This window comes from Alexandromys fortis, unplaced genomic scaffold, assembly GCF_014885135.2.
Source record: "Alexandromys fortis isolate MF-2015 unplaced genomic scaffold, M_Fortis_MF-2015_v1.1 scaffold_1, whole genome shotgun sequence".
Lineage (NCBI taxonomy): Eukaryota > Metazoa > Chordata > Mammalia > Rodentia > Cricetidae > Alexandromys > Alexandromys fortis.
Window position 1 is genome coordinate 3578971 of NW_026067927.1, and position 17438 is coordinate 3596408.

The following is a 17438-nucleotide window of genomic DNA, read 5'->3' on the forward strand; positions in this document are numbered from 1 at the left end:
TTCTCCAGACTGCCAAGAACTGCTGCTGCTGCCGCCACCAACCCCCATGGCCTACATTCCAGATGGGGGTGCCCCCGCCCCAGGGGCCATCCCCTTGGGCTCTCAGTGCTGTGTGTGCAAAGTGGAGCTGTCAGTGAGTGGCCAGAACCTGCTGGACCGGGACGTCACCTCCAAGTCTGACCCCTTCTGTGTCCTCTTTACTGAGGACAACGGCAGGTGGATGGAGGTGAGGCCAGCTGCGGTGTCTGTGATGGGCAAGGGCTGGCTGGGCGGCAGAAGGGCACCTCCTGGATCCAGGGAATGCTGGGGTCCCACCCTTGGGACGAAGGCTGGGGGTGGAAGACCACTTAGGGAACTGTCACTTTTCACAAACTTTAAGTGTACTTAAAATATTACTTAAGCCAGGTGTGGCGGTACACACCTGTAATTCCAACACTGAAGCAGGAGGACTGCAAGTTCCAGGTCAGTCAGGCTACATAATAAGTAAGTTTCAGTCTCAAAAAAACCTAAATATTTTTGTGGCTGGGTGTGGTACTGTGGGGGCACATGCCTTTAGTACCAATACAAGCAGAGACAGGTGGGTCTCTGTGCGTTTCAGGCCAGCCAAGGCTACATAATAAGACCTTGTCTCCAAAAAAAAAAAAAATCCCCACCTATATATAGATATAGATTTATAGCTAGACTTCTATCTAAATTATCACCCACAGATATATAATTATCATATTTATTATATCCTAATAGTTTATATGGCTATAGTTAGGAAAACTTTTATAGTTCTGTACGGACTTGCTTTCTTCAAGGAAACTTCCTCTTTTGTTTCTAACAATCACCCTCTTGGCTAGAAGCAAAGAGAAATAAGTTGTTCAAACTTGAGCCCCGGAGATGGACTCATGCCCAGCAATGCTACTCCCTGCTGTGTGATCTCAGGTGAACTCCTGTCCCTTTCTGGTCCTGTCTCTTTATTGAAAGGGCTTTTCTCTTTCCCTTACAGTGACTAGCTTCAGCATGGGGCCTTCTGGGCTGGAAGCCTCTGGCCTGAGGGTTGAGAAAGGCTGTGGTTTAGGGAGGTTACCGAGAAACTTGAACTGCTCACATACTAGCTTTGACACCTATTCAAAGGAAGTTATGATTGTCATTTGTCAGATTCAGATTAACTCGAGGAAGACAATCTGGAGGACTGTAGACCTACCTGCCAATGAGAATCCCTAATCCCAGCTCAGTGTCTCATATTCCATATCATTCAGCATGCATGCATAGTTCCCAGCATATATAGTAGCATTTTGTTTTGGGTAGCAGAAGCTAACCTAGAATTCCTGGCCCTTCCTCTTCCTCCTGAGTGCTGGGATGGCAGGTGTGTGGCCACACTGAGTTCCTGTTTGAGCTGAGCGAGTGATTGGCACTCACTGAACATGCTTCGGTTTCTGGGCCTCACAGACGTTGGCTTCTTGTAATGAAAAATACTTCTTTTTAAAAGAGTTGGGATTGCTGGCCAATTTACAGAGGGGGGCAGCGGGGCTTGGAGTATGCAAGGTTCCTGTATTTCCAGTGTGTTGGTGGTATAGCCAACAGAGGGAGGTGTGACACCAGGTCAGCCCGGGGTCAGGGTAGTCCAGGCCTGCAGGTACTAATCCCCTCTGAGATGTCTCCAAAACCCGCCCCGCATGCTCCTCAGGGAGTGGTGTCTCCCCAACTCATGACACCCCCAGTCTCTACTACCCCCAGATTGTCCACACAGGCTAAAAATAGTCTTAGTCAAGGCCTCTTCCGATCCCTGCTGCTCTTGCCCTTGGAAGCCTGGGTGGAAGGAAAAACCAACATAGCCCGGGTCTCAAAATAGCCTCACTCAGGCTCTGCTGTGTGTGTTCTGAGGCCAGGAGGTGATTCCTGCCCAAACTACCATGTACCTACAGTGCCTAGCCCTGGCCCACCAAGGCTTTGGTGTCCAAAGGAGGTGGGCATGTTAGACTGGACAAGTCCAGAATTTTGTCCAAGTTACAAACTGAAGCCCTTGACCCGGCCTCCCTCTGTGATCTCCTTCCTCTCTTAGCACGCATGTACAGTGTGATTTTTGAGAAAAGGGATTTCCCAAAGTAAAACATAGGAAAGCCACAGAGTCAAAGGCCTTTGTTTTACAGAGGTAGAAGCAGGCCCAGATGGGGACAGGGATTTGTGCTCTGTCACTTACCCAGTCGGGGCTGTGCCCTGAGCTCTGTCCCTTGTCCCTGGGAACGGAAAGGCTCTGCAGAGTCAAGAGGGAGGTCCCTGGAATCAAGACTGGGCTCGGATCTTGCACCTGCCTCCCTTGTACATAACACCTCAGAGCTTTGGTGTCTTCCTCTGTGAGCTGGGGCTCATGGCTGTGAGCGCTGGCTGGAGGTGTTCCGTAGCAAGGTTGATAGGCGCTAGCTAGAGAGGGAACCTGGCCGCCATGACTCTGCCTACCGTTACCATGTCTCTCCGCCAGTATGACAGAACAGAGACGGCCATCAACAACCTTAACCCAGCCTTCTCCAAGAAGTTCGTGCTGGACTACCACTTCGAGGAGGTGCAGAAACTCAAGTTCGCCCTGTTCGACCAGGACAAATCCAGCGCACAGTTGGACGAGCATGACTTCCTGGGTCAGTTCTCCTGCAGCCTTGGCACGGTGAGCCTGGGGCTCCCAAGCGGAGTGGGGTACACACAGGCCTCGGAGTCAACCTCTGCCCTTGGGGTCGGACAGCCCTCAGACAGGATTTCCCATGCTTTCCTTTCCCTAACCAGTCCTCCTGGCAGACTTCCCATCTTCCATGCAGACACCCCAGGAGCCAACAGGCCCCAAAGTGGTGTAGCTCAGTGAGTCTGGGGCTGGGCAGAAAGCTTCCATGGAAGGAGTAACCAAACCCAGTGCCCGCCACCTGCAACCACAGAGAAGAGGGGGCAGTGTGATGCATGGTGCCGTCACCACCGTCCTGTTGTTGACCCATCCCCAAGAGCCCCTGCTGCCTCCCTGAACTCTCCTCCCTGTCTCTCCCATCCCAGATTGTCTCCAGCAAGAAGATCACCAGGCCTCTGCTGCTGCTGAATGACAAGCCTGCGGGGAAGGGCTTGATCACGGTATCTGCCCCCCTCCCTGCCCTTCACATCCCTTCTCTGTCTCCGCCACCCTCCCCCATCAATGGACTGCTTCTCCAGCAGATAATCACCAGCTTTGTTGGGAGTAAAAAGGCCCAACTTACAACTTAGCAACAGGTCTCTTAGCAACGGGCTTCTGGCTCTACAGATGATGCACTGGGGGCTGTCTGGCTGGGAGACTGTCAGAAGGCTCTATACGATGATATGATGATGCGGCTCAGGGCCAGGGGCCTCTTTATCATCGGGAGGAGGGGTGTCCAGAGCCCTCACAGTATCCCCCCAATACTAGTCCCTGAAGCTTCCCCGCCCCCGGGGAGCATTTCACAGGCTCCTGATGCATATAACACAGTCTCTCAGTGATTCCAGCAACTGCAATGGTTCCCCCTACACCTTGCAGTGATTCCAGCCACGGGCAGGCTCTTTCTGTGGATGGGCTCCTCGGTCCTCAGAGCCTAGAAGGCAGGGCAAACCCCATCTCATAGATGAGGGAAATGAAGCCCAAGAGAAGCAAGAGTTCCTCAAGCGAGATTTCCTCATCCGGCCTGTGATGTGCTGCCGAAAGCAGCTCATTCTTCTGTGTGTGCTTGGGCCCCTCACTCCCACCCATGGCTCCCTACTGCCTATCGAGTCTTTCCTTCAAGCTGTGTGAACCCTCAGTCCCTGCTTTGCTTCCCCGCCTCAATAATTTCTCCTTTCCCCAAGTTCAGGGTAAGCCAAATCTATAACATGTCTCAAAAGCCACCAAGATGGTTCCCAGGTTGTTGCAGCCTGGAAGGCACCCCCTCCCCAGCCCTGCCCATCCCCCTCAGAGCTCACAGTCAGCTCTCAAGGAAGCTTCCTTGCAGTCAGATGCCAGCAGGGGGACCCCACTCAGTGTTTGTCCAGGATGCCTGTGGCCCCATGCTAGGCCTGAGTTCCTTCCTCTAGGAGATGGGATGATAGGCACCATCCTATAATCTAGGTGAAGAACAGGGAGGCAGAAAGGGCCCCAGGGCCTTTGGTCTGTCGAGCCGGGGTGGTCAGTCTCAAGCAAGACTGTTCTCAGGTAAGCCCGTCTTAGAGGCAGGACTGTGAGTCCGTCGGTGGGGAGAGGCCACTGTGGACTTTCGCAGTTGCGCTGAGGTCTGAGGGCTGTAGCTATGGAGACGACGTGAATAGATGATGATTAGTGTGCGTCCCCCATCCTCCCCGGACCTCAGTGTACTCAGCTGTGTGTAGCTCTCAGGTTGGAGACCAAGCTCGAGGCCTGTGCTCCCTGAGGAGGGCTGTGCTCCCTGGTGCGGAGCCTCTCCCCTTGGTTCGTGACCACCTCCCCTGACTAGTCCCCATATTACCTGCCCCTCTCCTGAGCCACGGGACTCACTCTCTGAGTCTTCATAACCAGTCCCATTGTTACCCCGTTTTCCAGAAAATGGAAACCAAGGTGTAGAAGTCAAGAGGCTGGTCCAGGCTCACCTAGCGTTCACGCTCGCTCCCCTCTGCCCTGCACCTAGCCCTGCAGAGATGGGTCCTGGCAGGGTGCAGAAGGGGAGGAGCAGACCCCACTCTCACAGCCCCAACCTTTCAGATCGCAGCCCAGGAGCTGTCAGACAACCGCGTCATCACGCTGAGCCTGGCCGGCAGGAAGCTGGATAAGAAGGTAAGCCAGGCAGGGAGGCCTTCCAGCAACAGAAATTCTCCCACCGTGGGATAGTGCACTGCCATTGGGAAGGAGGAGAATTGTGACTGGACACCCTCTCGTTGTGACCCCCTTTTTACACTCCCTGACTCCGATGTAGCCCTCCAAGGGTCCAGATTCTTGCCCTTCCCCCTCCTCTCCTTAGGCCACATGGTTAGACCAGAACCTTTGCTTTCCTCAGCTTTATGAATTTTCTCCTTTTCCAGTGCTGAGGTTGGGACCCAGGACCTCACATCTGCTAGCCCTGGGTACCCAGGTTAAACCACGCCCCCTCCATCTCAGGCCCTTCATGGTCTCTTCTCTCCACCTGAGACCCTCTTCTGTGAACATTGCCCTGGTGCCCCTCTGCATCCTAACTGTCCTTCTATAGCCCCCTCCTTGAGCCCTCTTGGGGACAGACGTGACAGTGGCCTCCAGGTGCCTGTCTCCCGGATGCACACTGTTGTCCTGTACATTCTTACTCGATTTCCACTCTGTCCCCTCCACTCCTGTAAAGCTTCTTCAGAGTGCCATTCTTTTTAACTTATATGAATGGATTTCTAGATGCCTTCATGCCCTTTGGTGACAGGAATCATGGGTTTATTTATTACAGTCGGAGGGGTCCACAGAGCTATGGAACACACGGTCCGAGAAGAGCTTGCAGAGTGAGCTCTCCTCCATCCGCCATGTGAATTCTAGTCACCAGGCTTGATGGCAAGTGTCCTCTGCTAAACCGCGACACTGGCCTGCCCTGTAGTCTTAGGGCTGTGGTCTCTAATGTCCTTGTGCCTGGCCTTATGACAGGCATGGCCTTCTTGGAGCCCTGTGCTGCTGTAACTTCTCCACCTAAGGCGTGGTGTCTCTAGAGCACAGAACTCTTGCCTCACTGTGGGGGTTTCTCGTTTTTCAGATGGTTAGCACCAGGCCTCTGGCTGAACCCCAGGGAGGTTGGGGGAAGAGAAGGGACAGACAGGCTGCACTGTAGCTCCCTCCAATCCTGAATCAGGGAGGTGGCTGGGCTACACTCCAGCCCCCCCTGAATCTGCTAGGGCCATTCCTCTCACACATGTCCTGCTTCCCCCCAGGACCTCTTCGGGAAGTCAGACCCGTTTCTTGAATTTTACAAGCCAGGGGATGATGGCAAATGGATGCTAGTCCATAGGACCGAGGTAGGTAAAAGGAGCCGTTGGGGTTGGGGTGGGGGCATCTCAAGACTTTTTGATTCATCAAGCTGACAGTAGGGGGCGGCCTGTGCTGCCCCAGCCATGTAGATCCCACCAAAAGGGCCACAGGAACATTGGCTTCCAAAGTTGGAAGCAAGGCTAAGGGTTTGCCCATCTTCACATCTGTCTCTAATGGGCGCTAATGAGTCTGTGCACGTTCTGCTCCTCCCTGCTTCCCAGGTGATCAAGTACACGCTGGACCCTGTGTGGAAGCCGTTCACTGTGCCATTGGTGTCCTTGTGTGATGGGGACATGGCGAAGCCCATCCAGGTTAGTGACTCTGGGGCCGTGTTCCCCACCCCGCCAGCCCCACTTTCGGTTCTACCCCATCGGGGCTCCTGGCATACATGTTGAAACTGGGAAGAGCCCCTTCTTATGAGAACGTAGGGGCCCTAGGGTCAAGGCCTGGATCTGCCTGACCCTCAGGACTTGGGCAGGATCCCCACCCCCAAGAGCCCTGCTATATAAGAGTTGCTGGATAGGATTGCAGAGGTCCTGGCCTGGCCGAAGGAGGAACAGATGCCTGGTGGTTATAGAGTAACCAGCACAGCCTTCATCCTCGGGTAACTTCAACCTGCTTTCCTGGCAACCCTGGAAGGTCTCCTGTAGGAGGCAGCTCAGGAACCCCAGAGAGACCAGACGGCAGGAGGGAATGCCCACACAATAGACATGAGGTTTGCTCGGGTGGGAGCAGGCTGAGAGCGCACCCCGGGACAGCTCTGGGGTGACCATGCTGCACCTGTCCCAGGTTATGTGCTACGACTACGACAGTAACGGGGGCCACGACTTCATCGGCGAGTTCCAAACCTCTGTGCTGCAGATGAATGAGGCTCGGGATGGCGTCCCGGTAAGATGGGTGTACGTGCCGAGTTCGCCCGGTCCCAGCAGTGACTGCAGACAAGTCCAGGACGTTGACCCCAGCACATAGGTGTTCCGCTTCTGCCTCTGTGACCTCCCTCTGTCTGTGGGATAGAGGTTCAGGGTGTGGATGAAGCGAGAACAGCCCCCAAAGCTTGGGCATCCAGAAAGTAGTCTGGAGGAGGCCACCCAGAGAACCTCTCTGGGGAGGCATCTGACCCTGGGTCTAGGTTGTAGAGGGCATTCTGGGGCTCTGGGAGAATGGGGTCTTGAGATCCCCCAGCTGAGCTTCCCTTCCTTCCCACCGTGCCAGCTGGAGATGGAATGCATCAACCCCAAAAAGCAGAGGAAGAAGAAGAGCTACAAGAACTCGGGTATCATTATCCTGAGATCATGCAAGGTGAGCTGAGGATACACAGAAGCCTTGGTCTCCTTGTTTGAAGAATGGGTGTGTGGAAAGGCAGAGCATGCTGCGGCTTCGTCTCCTATTCCCTTCCTGTGCAGAGCCAGGAAGGGTGTGAGCTGATTTCCCAGGTGATTTTTCTAGCTGGGAACCACGTCTGCCTACCCTGGAGGCTTATTCCGTACACTTGCGGCAGAGGCTGGGACTGAGTGCCCTGGCTTCTGGCATCAGTGAGGACCCAGGCAGCTATGGTTTCCCTGTTAGAAATGAGGCCATTAAGACTCAGAACACTGTGGTCAAGCCACATTAGCAGACTGGACCGTAAGGAAGGCAGCGTGAGTGGACAAGTGCACCCGGCTCGGCCTGAGATGCAGGAGAACATGGCCTGCTGAGGCCTCCCCATCCTGGTCACATTCTAGCCCAGATTGTCACAGGGTCACAGGGGCCTTTGGTGGCAGCGCCACAGACAGTGCCCTGTCAATGCCAAGCATGATTTTGGATCCATTTCCGAAACACCTGCCACTCAACATATTTTGGCAACCGCCTGGCTGTTTCTTCCAGTCCAGCCCGATTCTATGATGGTCTGCCTGTGCAGTCCAGGCTGGCCTCGAACTTGTCATCTTTCCAAGCTCAGGCATGACAGGTGTGGGAGGGGCATGCCCCTTTAAAAATTTTTGCTTAATTGCATTTATCTTGGAGAGATCCCTGATGCCCCTGACCTGGAAACATGCTTTGCTGGCAGAGGCCTTGACAGCAGACGTGGCATCTCCTAGCTGTTACCCTGCTCAGGAGGCCTTGGACGGGCATCTGCACTCGGAGTGTGTTAGAAAGGGAGGCAGAGAGACTTCGGGGAGGTGGCTGCCCAGCACCCAGTGAGTGTTGAATGCAGGCTTCCTCCATTGGATGACTGATTGGCAGGTGTGACTGGCTCTGGGAGCTGGTCCCTGCCTAGAATGGCACCCATGCTCTGGGTTCCTCATCCGCTCATGGCCTTTACTAGAGAGGTCTGGAGTCTGTTGTGATCAAATCAGGCTCAGCTGCTGCCTCTGGCCTTCTCCTGAGGCTCCAGGGCACAAGCACCAACTCCTACAGGGACATCCATAGCCCAACCAGGACCCACTGACTCACCATTTCTTCCAGATACACCGGAACTACTCTTTCCTGGACTACATCCTGGGAGGCTGCCAGCTCATGTTCACCGTAAGCCCCCTCCCCATCACCAGCCTACCCATGATCTTCCCTCAGGCCTCTGCCACAGCATCAGGGTCGAGTGATAGACTTTAGTTAGGACTTCCTTGGGGCAAGGGATGCAACTGACTTCAGAGGAGAGGGCGTAGGGAGTGTGTCCTGGTTGGCAGGCTGAGTCAGGCTTGGCTGGGGGCAGAACAGGGGCCCAGGCTCTCCCACTCCCCTCACCACCACCCCCCCAGGGAAAGGTCAGCTCCTCCCACTGACTCGGAGGGTTCCACTGTCCCGTTGCTCCTGCCTTCTGTTCCATTCACTCGGGCCACACCTCTGTTTCTGGCAGTTCTCTGCCCACCCCAGGGCTTTGCACGGTTCCCTCTGCCACCTTTGCCAACCTCCCCTGGTGCTTTCTGTCCTCTGACACATCTGGCGTTCATTGTCTTGTCTGAAAGCATCTGAGGAATTTTCCACTCATCCGCATTTGTCCCTCTCCTGGGCTGGGAGGGCCATGAACTTGAACCCTCTCTATTTTCCTTCTCCTCCTTCCTCAGCTTGTCCCATAGTCCCTGGCATATAGTGAGAACTGGACTGTCACTTGCTTACAAGTTGAAAGGCTCCTTTGCCTGTTTCTGTAGTGCAAGCTCCAAATGGCCTCAGAGCCCAGTTCCTGCTCCTCCCCCCCCCGGGGGGGGGGCTGCCAGCCTTCCCTGCCATGGGCAGCACGGGAGCAGAAGAGTAACAACCAAACAGGTCGCAGATCCCAGCCATTCTTCCGACTGTGGGGGCTGCGGAACGTGTAGACTTTCTGTGTTCACTAGGCCCTCCTCATCCCTGAGGCTGTGCTGGGGATCTGGAGTGGTTGGCCACACTGCTTGGCCTTTTTCCCTCCTTCTGCAGGTTGGAATAGACTTCACAGCCTCCAACGGGAATCCCCTCGACCCTTCCTCTCTGCACTACATCAATCCCATGGGCACCAACGAATACCTGTCAGCCATCTGGGCGGTGGGACAGATCATCCAGGACTATGACAGGTACGCTTGGAGATGACTCTGAAGGTCAGCTGGTGTCCCTTCAGACTGGGATGCTCAGCTTGTCTGAGCTAGAAGGGACCCAGGGATCTGTAAACCTAGGAATGGCGGGCAAGAGGCATATACACAGTTATTGTCCCTTCCGGTCCCCTGGCAGACATTGCCCATCGATTCCTGTACTCTTGCCTGCCAAGCCCGGGTTCAAACTGGACTCTTTCTATTCGTGATGTACCAATTATCTAGTAAGCAGATGAGTTAGGATGGAAGATGAAGCTAAGTTGCTACAGTGCAGTTACTGCTTTCACAGCTGTTGGGTACTTGTGGGACAGAGGCAGGCTGACCTATGTAAGTTCAAGGTCAACTAGGTGCTACCGACTTGAGTTTTAGGCCGGCCAGGGCTACATAGTGAGACCCTGGTTTTTGTTTGCTTGTTTGTTTTGTTTTGCTTTTTAAGAATGTGTCTGAGTGAACATAGCCGAGGACTAGGGCCCAGATGGCATCGGGCTTACAGGGTAGCTGTGCTTCCAGGCCACACACAACATGCACAGCAAGGAAGGCTTCATGGTCAGTGGAAGACCCTGATACCCACCAGGTCACCCATGGCCTCCACTGGCCCTCAGGCTCAGCAGAACCCCAGGGGGCGGCTGGGAGTCTGCCTCCCTTTCACCACCCCCTTTAACTGGTCTCCCTGCTCTGTCCTGGGCTCCATCAGTTCGTGTTCTGCACAGCAGCCAGAGTTTCTTTGATATAAATGTTAAACAAGTAAACAAACAAGACGCTGTCCTTGCCTGGAAGCTCATTAGAAGAATCATTGGGATTTGGAGACATCTGTTTACATGTGAGGCAGAAGTCATGGGAGCACCAAAGAGAGGCATTATGGGGTCTCAGGGACCCGTCAATGGCCCTTCAAGAGAAGTAGCCATTTTGGTTGGTCCTTGGAGGATGAGGAGGAGTTTGTTAAGGAAAACAGATTTAGGGAGGGCTACTTCAAATGGTGCATAGTGGCTGACGTTGAGACAGGGTGTCCCATAGGTGTGAGGAACTGTGAGAGGCCAGGTCTGGGCGTGGCTTTCAGGCACAGGAGGAAGGTGAAACTAGGCTCTGGGGCTAATGAAGGTAGGTCATGGTTATCATTTTAGGAGTAATCCCCCCAATTGTAAACAGGAAGTTGGAAGCACCCTTTTGCTTCTACTGTGATCTTAGGGTGCTTCTAGGCCCACTGCTTAAAAATAAGAATGTCTGCTGTGTCAAGCTATGTGAACTTAGGCTTGGGCTTAGAAGGGAATAACTCTGGATGGGGACTTTCTACTCTCTGTTCCTGGAGTGCTTAAGGTACACAAGACTGTGGACCAGAGGAGGAGGGTGTGGCATGGGGGCTGGGTGTGTATGCGCGTGTGTGTGTGCGTGCCTGTGTGTGTGTGTGTGTGTGTGTGGCTGGGAGGGCTGCCCAAATGTCTCACATGTTCTCTCTGTCTGCTCAGTGATAAGATGTTCCCTGCTCTGGGGTTTGGGGCCCAGTTACCTCCAGACTGGAAGGTAAGTGACATAGACACTCCCTCCTTTGGTGGAGATGGGACTGGGGCTGGGGCAGAATGGAGTGGAGGGTTCCGGGTTCTCTCTGCCGTGCACTTAGCCCAGACTACACCTGTGTCTTAGTCCTGCACCTCTGTGAATGAGGCTAAGAGCCCAGCAGAGGATGGTCTGGAACGCAAGGCAGAGAGAGGGGTAGACACCCGCTGCAGGGCCAAGATCCACTCTGGGTGAAATGGAGAGGCCAGGCACACAGAATTGGTCAGGGCCGAGCTGGGGTGGAGAGGGGTGGAATTGGGGGAGCAGATCAGGGAGAAGTCACAGCATGGACATCAGGAAAGGCAGAAGGTCAGGTAGCAGTGCTTGTTGGCTCTTGGAGCGCTTTGCAGGCAACTCTACCTGATGGCTAGCTTCATTGTATTCTTACCCCAAGCTGCAGAGGTCAGCTGTGGTCCCTCTTTCACTGTGGAGGAGGCTGGCAAAGGGGGTTCAGGGAGGATAGAATACCCAGCGGTTTGAGTCACAGGGCAGGGAGAAGGGGCCCTCAGCCTCCCTGACTCCAGTGGATGGAAATAGTGGGAGACTTGGTTAGACATGGGGTGAGCAATAGAGCTTACAAAGTACCAGGGAGAGAGGAGGGCCAAGGCAGGCAGGTCTTGGGTGCTGGAAAGGAGACAGGAGGAGAAAGAGAGCCTAGATGCCCATGGAGTGGCCTGGGCCTGGATGGAGGGCAGATATGGCCTTACATATGGCAGGAGGAAACTCTGGGTGGCCCAGCTTGGGAAGTCACTGAGAACACAGGCCACAGAGCTGGAGAGCTTCTGCAGCCCGGGCCATAGAACACTATCCCATTTCACACATGAAACAGCCAAGGCTCAGGGCTTTAATATGGCTTGCCTGAGGTTATCCTCACCCTGGGGGCGTGTGCTCCAGGAGGGCACATGGACTCTAGGATCATGCCCAAATCCGTTGCTTCCTAGAGGAGGAGCCTGTGGGGATGGCAGGCATGCCAGCTCAGCCAGTTCCCCTTCTAGTCTGCCCTGCTGTGCTACACACCTGTAGAATGAGCATGGCCTCCCATCGTCTCAGCTCACCTCAGGGCTCACTTAGGGCAGCCGAGTGACTCTGGTTCAGACACAGGAACAGTGGGCATCCTAGCCCTGAACTGTGTGAGGCAGGAGTGTGAGTGCTTGCCCAGGGATCCAGGCTGGGGCTCTGGGCAAACACAGATGCCACAGTGGGGGAAGGAGGAGCCAGTGGCCAGGCCCAGCAAGAGCTTGTTGCTAGGACAACAGCCAGCTTCCAAAGAACTCAGCCGAATGAGATGTTTCTTGAGCAAAAGCCTTAGAAATGTCACGGGGTAATATCGGGGGGGGGGGGGGGGGGGGGGCCTTGGCCAGGCTAAGCGCCCAGTGGTGCTAACACAGTGGACTCTAAGCGGTCAGGCACACCGCCTGAGTATACCAGACCTGGCCCTCCTGGGCCCTCATTCCGTCATCCTGCCACCTGACCCGTCCTATGAACCTGCCTTCCTCTCTTCCTTTCCTGTGTGCCTATTATCTTCGACTACTTCTCCTTGGCTCCTTCCTGCTACCGTGTCCCACCTGGTGCTCCTGCTCCCTGGGAGCCCTGGCCTACATCGTCCACATGCGCGTGGGGATTGGCTGTCTGCCCTGGCACTGTCCTCACAGCACCCAGGCATTTACGCGTGCTGTCTGTGTGGAGGCACCCGGTTCTCTCCTGCCGTGCTAGTCCCTGGAATACAGTTGGTGTGAAGCCCTTGTTTGTGACAGAGTGGGTCTGGGACCCAGCCTAGTGGCTCAGCAGGTGCTGGAGCAGACGTGGCTTGGCTCCAGAGCTTGAGGGGCCAGCTATTTTTTTTAAAAAAAGATTTACTTTATTTTTAATTATGTATGCGTGTCAGAGGGGAAGTCCGTACATGTGATTGTAGGGGCTGGCAGAGGCCAAAGGCATTAGTTCATCTATAGCTGGAGTTACAGGTGTTTGTCAGCCCCTAGATATAGGTGCTGGGAACTGAACTCGGGTCCTCTGCAAGAGCAGAGTGTGCTCTTTACCCCTAAGCCCAGTCTCCAACCCCAGGCTGGGAGCCAGGACTTGTGACAGGGATGCAGGATCAGGCCTTGGGTTGCTGCATAATTTATGTGTGACCTACTCGGCCCCATTGCAAGGTCTGATTCCCTAGTTTAGCCATGAGCAGTGGTCAGCCAATCCCAGTTGTATGAGGTGCGAGGTAGACTTCTGTTTAACACCCTGCCTGGTGCTGAGATTGGAAAAGCCTTCAATGCCCAAACAAGTGGCTCCCCAAATGGAAAGAGTGAACAGGGGCGTTCCTAGTGTTCCAGGGTCCCACTGCTGTTGGGGCCATCTCTGTCCCATTCAGGTCTCTTGACAAGGGAGGTACACAGCATCCTGGACACCCTCACCCCAGTGAATGAACTGGCATGTAAGGTCTCAGTTTCACCGTTATGAAGTAAGGGAGGCAGATGTGGGATCAGTAACCTAGATATGGCAGAGTAAGGGAGTAAAACCCCGGAGGTGCTGTGGGCACTCCTTCAGCCAATCGCCTTTAAGAGACCATGCAAATAAGAGACCACACCCGAGTGGGCTGGTATCTTAGAGGCTATTGGTTGGAGGTATTCCCACAGCACAGAGGGGGCTGGCCTCGATGTGGGCAGGATGCTGCCTCTCAGCCTGTCTTCTGCTTTCTAGGTGTCCCATGAGTTTGCCATCAACTTCAACCCCACCAACCCTTTCTGCTCAGGTGAGTGTGGGCCCTGCCTGCAGAAGAAGTGGGCAGAGGGAGGGGGACAGGATTCCAGTGTCTGTTCTTCCTATGTCCTCCCTGTCCTGCTTACTCAGAGGGACAGGTGAGAGGAGTGTTGAGTCCTACAGTCCTGAGTTCAAGGACGACTGCCGCCTGTGCCTGGTGAAGCCTTGTAGAAGTCGCTGCACCTCTCTGGGCCTAGGGAGGTGTGCTACCTGCTTAGCTCATTCCTTGGGTGCATGGGGAAGTAGATGATAATTGGGGGGACAGGTAGCAGAGCGGTGTGTCGTCTAGGAAGGGCATCATTGCACTCCTGCCTGCCCCTCTCCCCTGATGGCCAAAGATGGACGGTGGCCTGGCAGGGAGGGAACAGGAAGCGATGGAAGTTCAGCTCCACCCCTTCCCCACATGTTGCTCAAGACAGTTCAGAAACTAAGAGGAGAGAAGATGCTGGATGGGATGAAAGGGCATCTTCTCCCTTTGGGGGATCCCAAGGCTGGACCAGGATGAACTCCACAGAGAAGGAAGTTCACCATGTCACTAGGGCTGTAGCTATGATTTGGGAATAGAGGGTGTCCCTTGGCCATAAGTGATGGCCAGTTCTCCCTGGGCTCTAGTTTAGTACAAGTCCTCAAAGACATGCGTAAATTTAGGTTGGTCCATGTCAACCCTGGGCCAGGAGCATAGCATTGTGAAGTGTTGGCTGGTCATGATTGTAAGGAGCTGTTCAAGCCATCCCCCACCAAAGTAGCTGCCAGGAATGCCCAGAGTGGACCTCCAGATAGTTCCCCGTGTCACCTGCTTGCCTGGCCCCTTCTTTGTCGTTCACCCACTAAGAGAGGCTCGGAAAGCTTAAACAGGTCACCCCAGGCCTACACTCAGGCATGTCTGAGTTTCATAGCCAGGCATTCTAGGACCTTAGCCCTGCCCTTGAGAATTTCCTGTTTCAAGACCGCACTGGCCATGGCAGGAATGTTCTGGGAGAGCACAGAGTAGATGCTCTGTCAGTAGTAGAGTGAGGATGGGAGCCCAGAGGCACTGGGCTGACCCGGCTCATCTTCTGCAGGTGTGGATGGCATTGCCCAGGCGTACTCAGCTTGCCTGCCCCATATCCGCTTCTATGGCCCCACAAACTTCTCCCCTATTGTCAACCACGTGGCCCGGTTTGCAGCCCAGGCCACACAGCAGCAGACGGCAACGGTAAGTAGGCAGCAAGGGCGTGTGCACGCCGGGGTGAGGCTAGCAGTGGCTGGCACCCTGCCCAACAGGAGGGAGATCCGATTGGGATGTGTGCTCTTATCTTCCTGCCAGGATGGAGCTAGAAAGGAAGATGTTTCACCTCCCCTGGTTCCCTGGCCAGGTGAGGTGCAGACTCGCTCTAGACTGCTGTCCATCTGGTCCTGAGGCTGAAGAAGCCCAGTGTGATGGGCTTTTGCTTCCTGGAGCCCTTCTCGGGAAAGCAGTGCCGTTGGAGCATTGCAAGAAGTCAGATTTGTGACCCCCTGCTCATCTTGTCCCTTCCCCCAGGGCCAGATGCCAGTGCTTCCTCACGGGCTCTTCCCCACACTGCATGGCGACTCACTAGCACCGCATGGCCATCTCCTTATGGTCTGACTCCGCCGTGCCATTCTTGCCTCTGTTGCAACTTAGCAGCCTCTTGGCCATGGGTTCCACACCTGTCGGTTCTAGATTCGGCCATGTGGGCCAGGGCTCTGTGCACTTAATTCACTATAGACCCTAAGCCTGGCACAGTGCCTGGCGGGTGACAGGAACACAGTGCTCTGTAGATAGATGGGATTGGATCTGTGAGACCATGCTGCTAGCCTATCCCAAAGGGAAGACTCTCCACCATGAAGAAGGGGCCCGCTGTGGGACTGTTCAGAGGAAGGAGGCACCTGTCACTGGGGAAGCAGAGGTTGGCTTTCCTGAAGTAGAAGCAGAGAGAAAAGGGAGGAAGAGCTGAGAAGAGGACACAGGGCTGGCTCTGGGAAGAACTGGGACTGTCCTAACTGTCTTGGAGGCAGATAAGGCTCTGGGGAGGAAGCCCGTCCCAGTCATGTGCTCTGCGCCTCTTTCCATGCGTCTAGAGCAGATCAGTGTCCTGTTTGTGTCCCAGAGGGTCATGCCAGGCTGCCCAAGGAGGTTAGCCTTTGATAATCCTGGAGCACCCCATGCAAGGCCTTGAATGAGTGGAGTACAGTAACCACGTCTCAGGAAAGCAGGAATAGTGCCCACAAAGTGCTGAGGGAGGGACAGCCAGGAAGGGGCTAGTGGTCTGTACTGTGCAGATGAGTCTCCCAGTTTAGCCCCGTCTGTGGCAGCTGAGAACTCAGATTCCTGCTTCTCTTTAAGCCCATTTCCTCTGATACATTGGGGGTGCTGACCCCTGTGATGATGTAAGATGGGGTGACCAGAATGGACAGTAACTCTATGAGGCCCAGCAAGGACATTGTTTTGTTGTTCTTTAATTGCTGGGGGTTCTGAGATACAATAGCTTGGATAGGGCAGAATAGGGGGCAGCCTTCAGCTTCACTACCCTCTTGTGAGGGTGCCAAGCTTGGTGCCAACAAGGCTGTTGGCTACATGAGTCTTAGAAAGGAATGAAGACAGGCCTGCTTTCTTCTTTAGGAAAAACCATCTGGGCAGGGAACATGAGCATATTCCAGCAGTGTGCCCGGCCTCTGCCTCCCGCCGTACCTGCTGCCAGCCAGGAGTCAGCTGGGCAGGAGGTGGGGTTTGGAGACGTGCGGCTTCATGACTGAGGGGCTCCAGGTCTGCTGGGGTCTTGTCCACTCCTCTTCACCCGTGAGAACCTCACTTTTTGTTTTGTGTCTGTGCTCAGACACCTGCTCTGGCCTCTCTGGAATCAGTCCCATTTGGTCTTACTTGCTATTGCAAGCCACCCTTGGTTTCCTGGGGTAAGCTGTTACCCCTCAGGCCTTGTGACTTCAGATGGTGCCTAAGCATCTCTAACTGAGAGAGTAGGGCCCCGGAGTCTCTACTGCTCCTCCCGCTCTGAGGCCCAGGAGTAGATGCAGACTTCTCCACCACTTGCCTCCACCCTCTCCACCAAAGGAGGTGAGTAGGGCTGTGGGGTGGCTTTAGCTGAAGGGGAAAGAACCTAGTGCGAGCCTCATCTCCCCCCACTTTCTGGTTGTGCTACTCAGGCAGGTTGCTGAAGCTTTCTGAGCTTTGGTTTTTCTCATCCAGCGCTTTCCTTCTGTAAGTACCGTAGGGATTCAACCAAATGCACGTGTGCATTGTTCAGCCTAGAGCCTGGCACACGCATGTGTTGGATATGGGAATGTCTGAGGGCACTGCTCAGGCTAGCATTTGGGAATGCTGTGCACCTTGAGGCCCACGGCATTGGAAGTAACCGGTGGGCTAGCTGCTGCTTCTGTTTAGCCATGTTTTGGCGCTGGGGAAGCTGATGTGACGTCACCCCCGTTCCCTCACATCTGCACACACAGCACATCCACGTGCAGGAAATGCAGGGCAGGTGGTGGTGTCTCCAGCGGGCCTCGCTCTTCCATTCATTTGGTCCGCATGTCTTTTCTGGGCATTGCTGTGCAACCTCAAGGACGCCTGGACAAGTGAGGTCCAGCTTATAGGCTAGCGGGAGTTAGCTGGGAGGCCACAGCAACGATGCAGTGTGACC

At 54.6% G+C, this 17438-nt stretch overlaps 1 protein-coding gene across 4 annotated transcripts in view; it reads left to right on the forward strand.

The window, feature by feature from the left end:
- The window catches only part of Cpne2 (copine 2), a 37853-nt gene that overhangs the window by 15437 nt on the left and 4978 nt on the right, over positions 1-17438 (forward strand). For all 4 annotated transcript variants that reach the window (XM_050144012.1, XM_050144011.1, XM_050144014.1 and 1 more), the window contains 13 exons: positions 9-226; positions 2465-2644; positions 3019-3093; positions 4679-4750; positions 5854-5937; positions 6172-6261; positions 6740-6838; positions 7163-7249; positions 8393-8452; positions 9335-9468; positions 10947-11001; positions 13726-13777; positions 14847-14980. In XM_050144012.1, the coding sequence (XP_049999969.1) occupies positions 9-226; positions 2465-2644; positions 3019-3093; positions 4679-4750; positions 5854-5937; positions 6172-6261; positions 6740-6838; positions 7163-7249; positions 8393-8452; positions 9335-9468; positions 10947-11001; positions 13726-13777; positions 14847-14980 (1340 nt within the window). The remainder of the gene's footprint in view (positions 1-8; positions 227-2464; positions 2645-3018; positions 3094-4678; positions 4751-5853; positions 5938-6171; positions 6262-6739; positions 6839-7162; positions 7250-8392; positions 8453-9334; positions 9469-10946; positions 11002-13725; positions 13778-14846; positions 14981-17438) is intronic.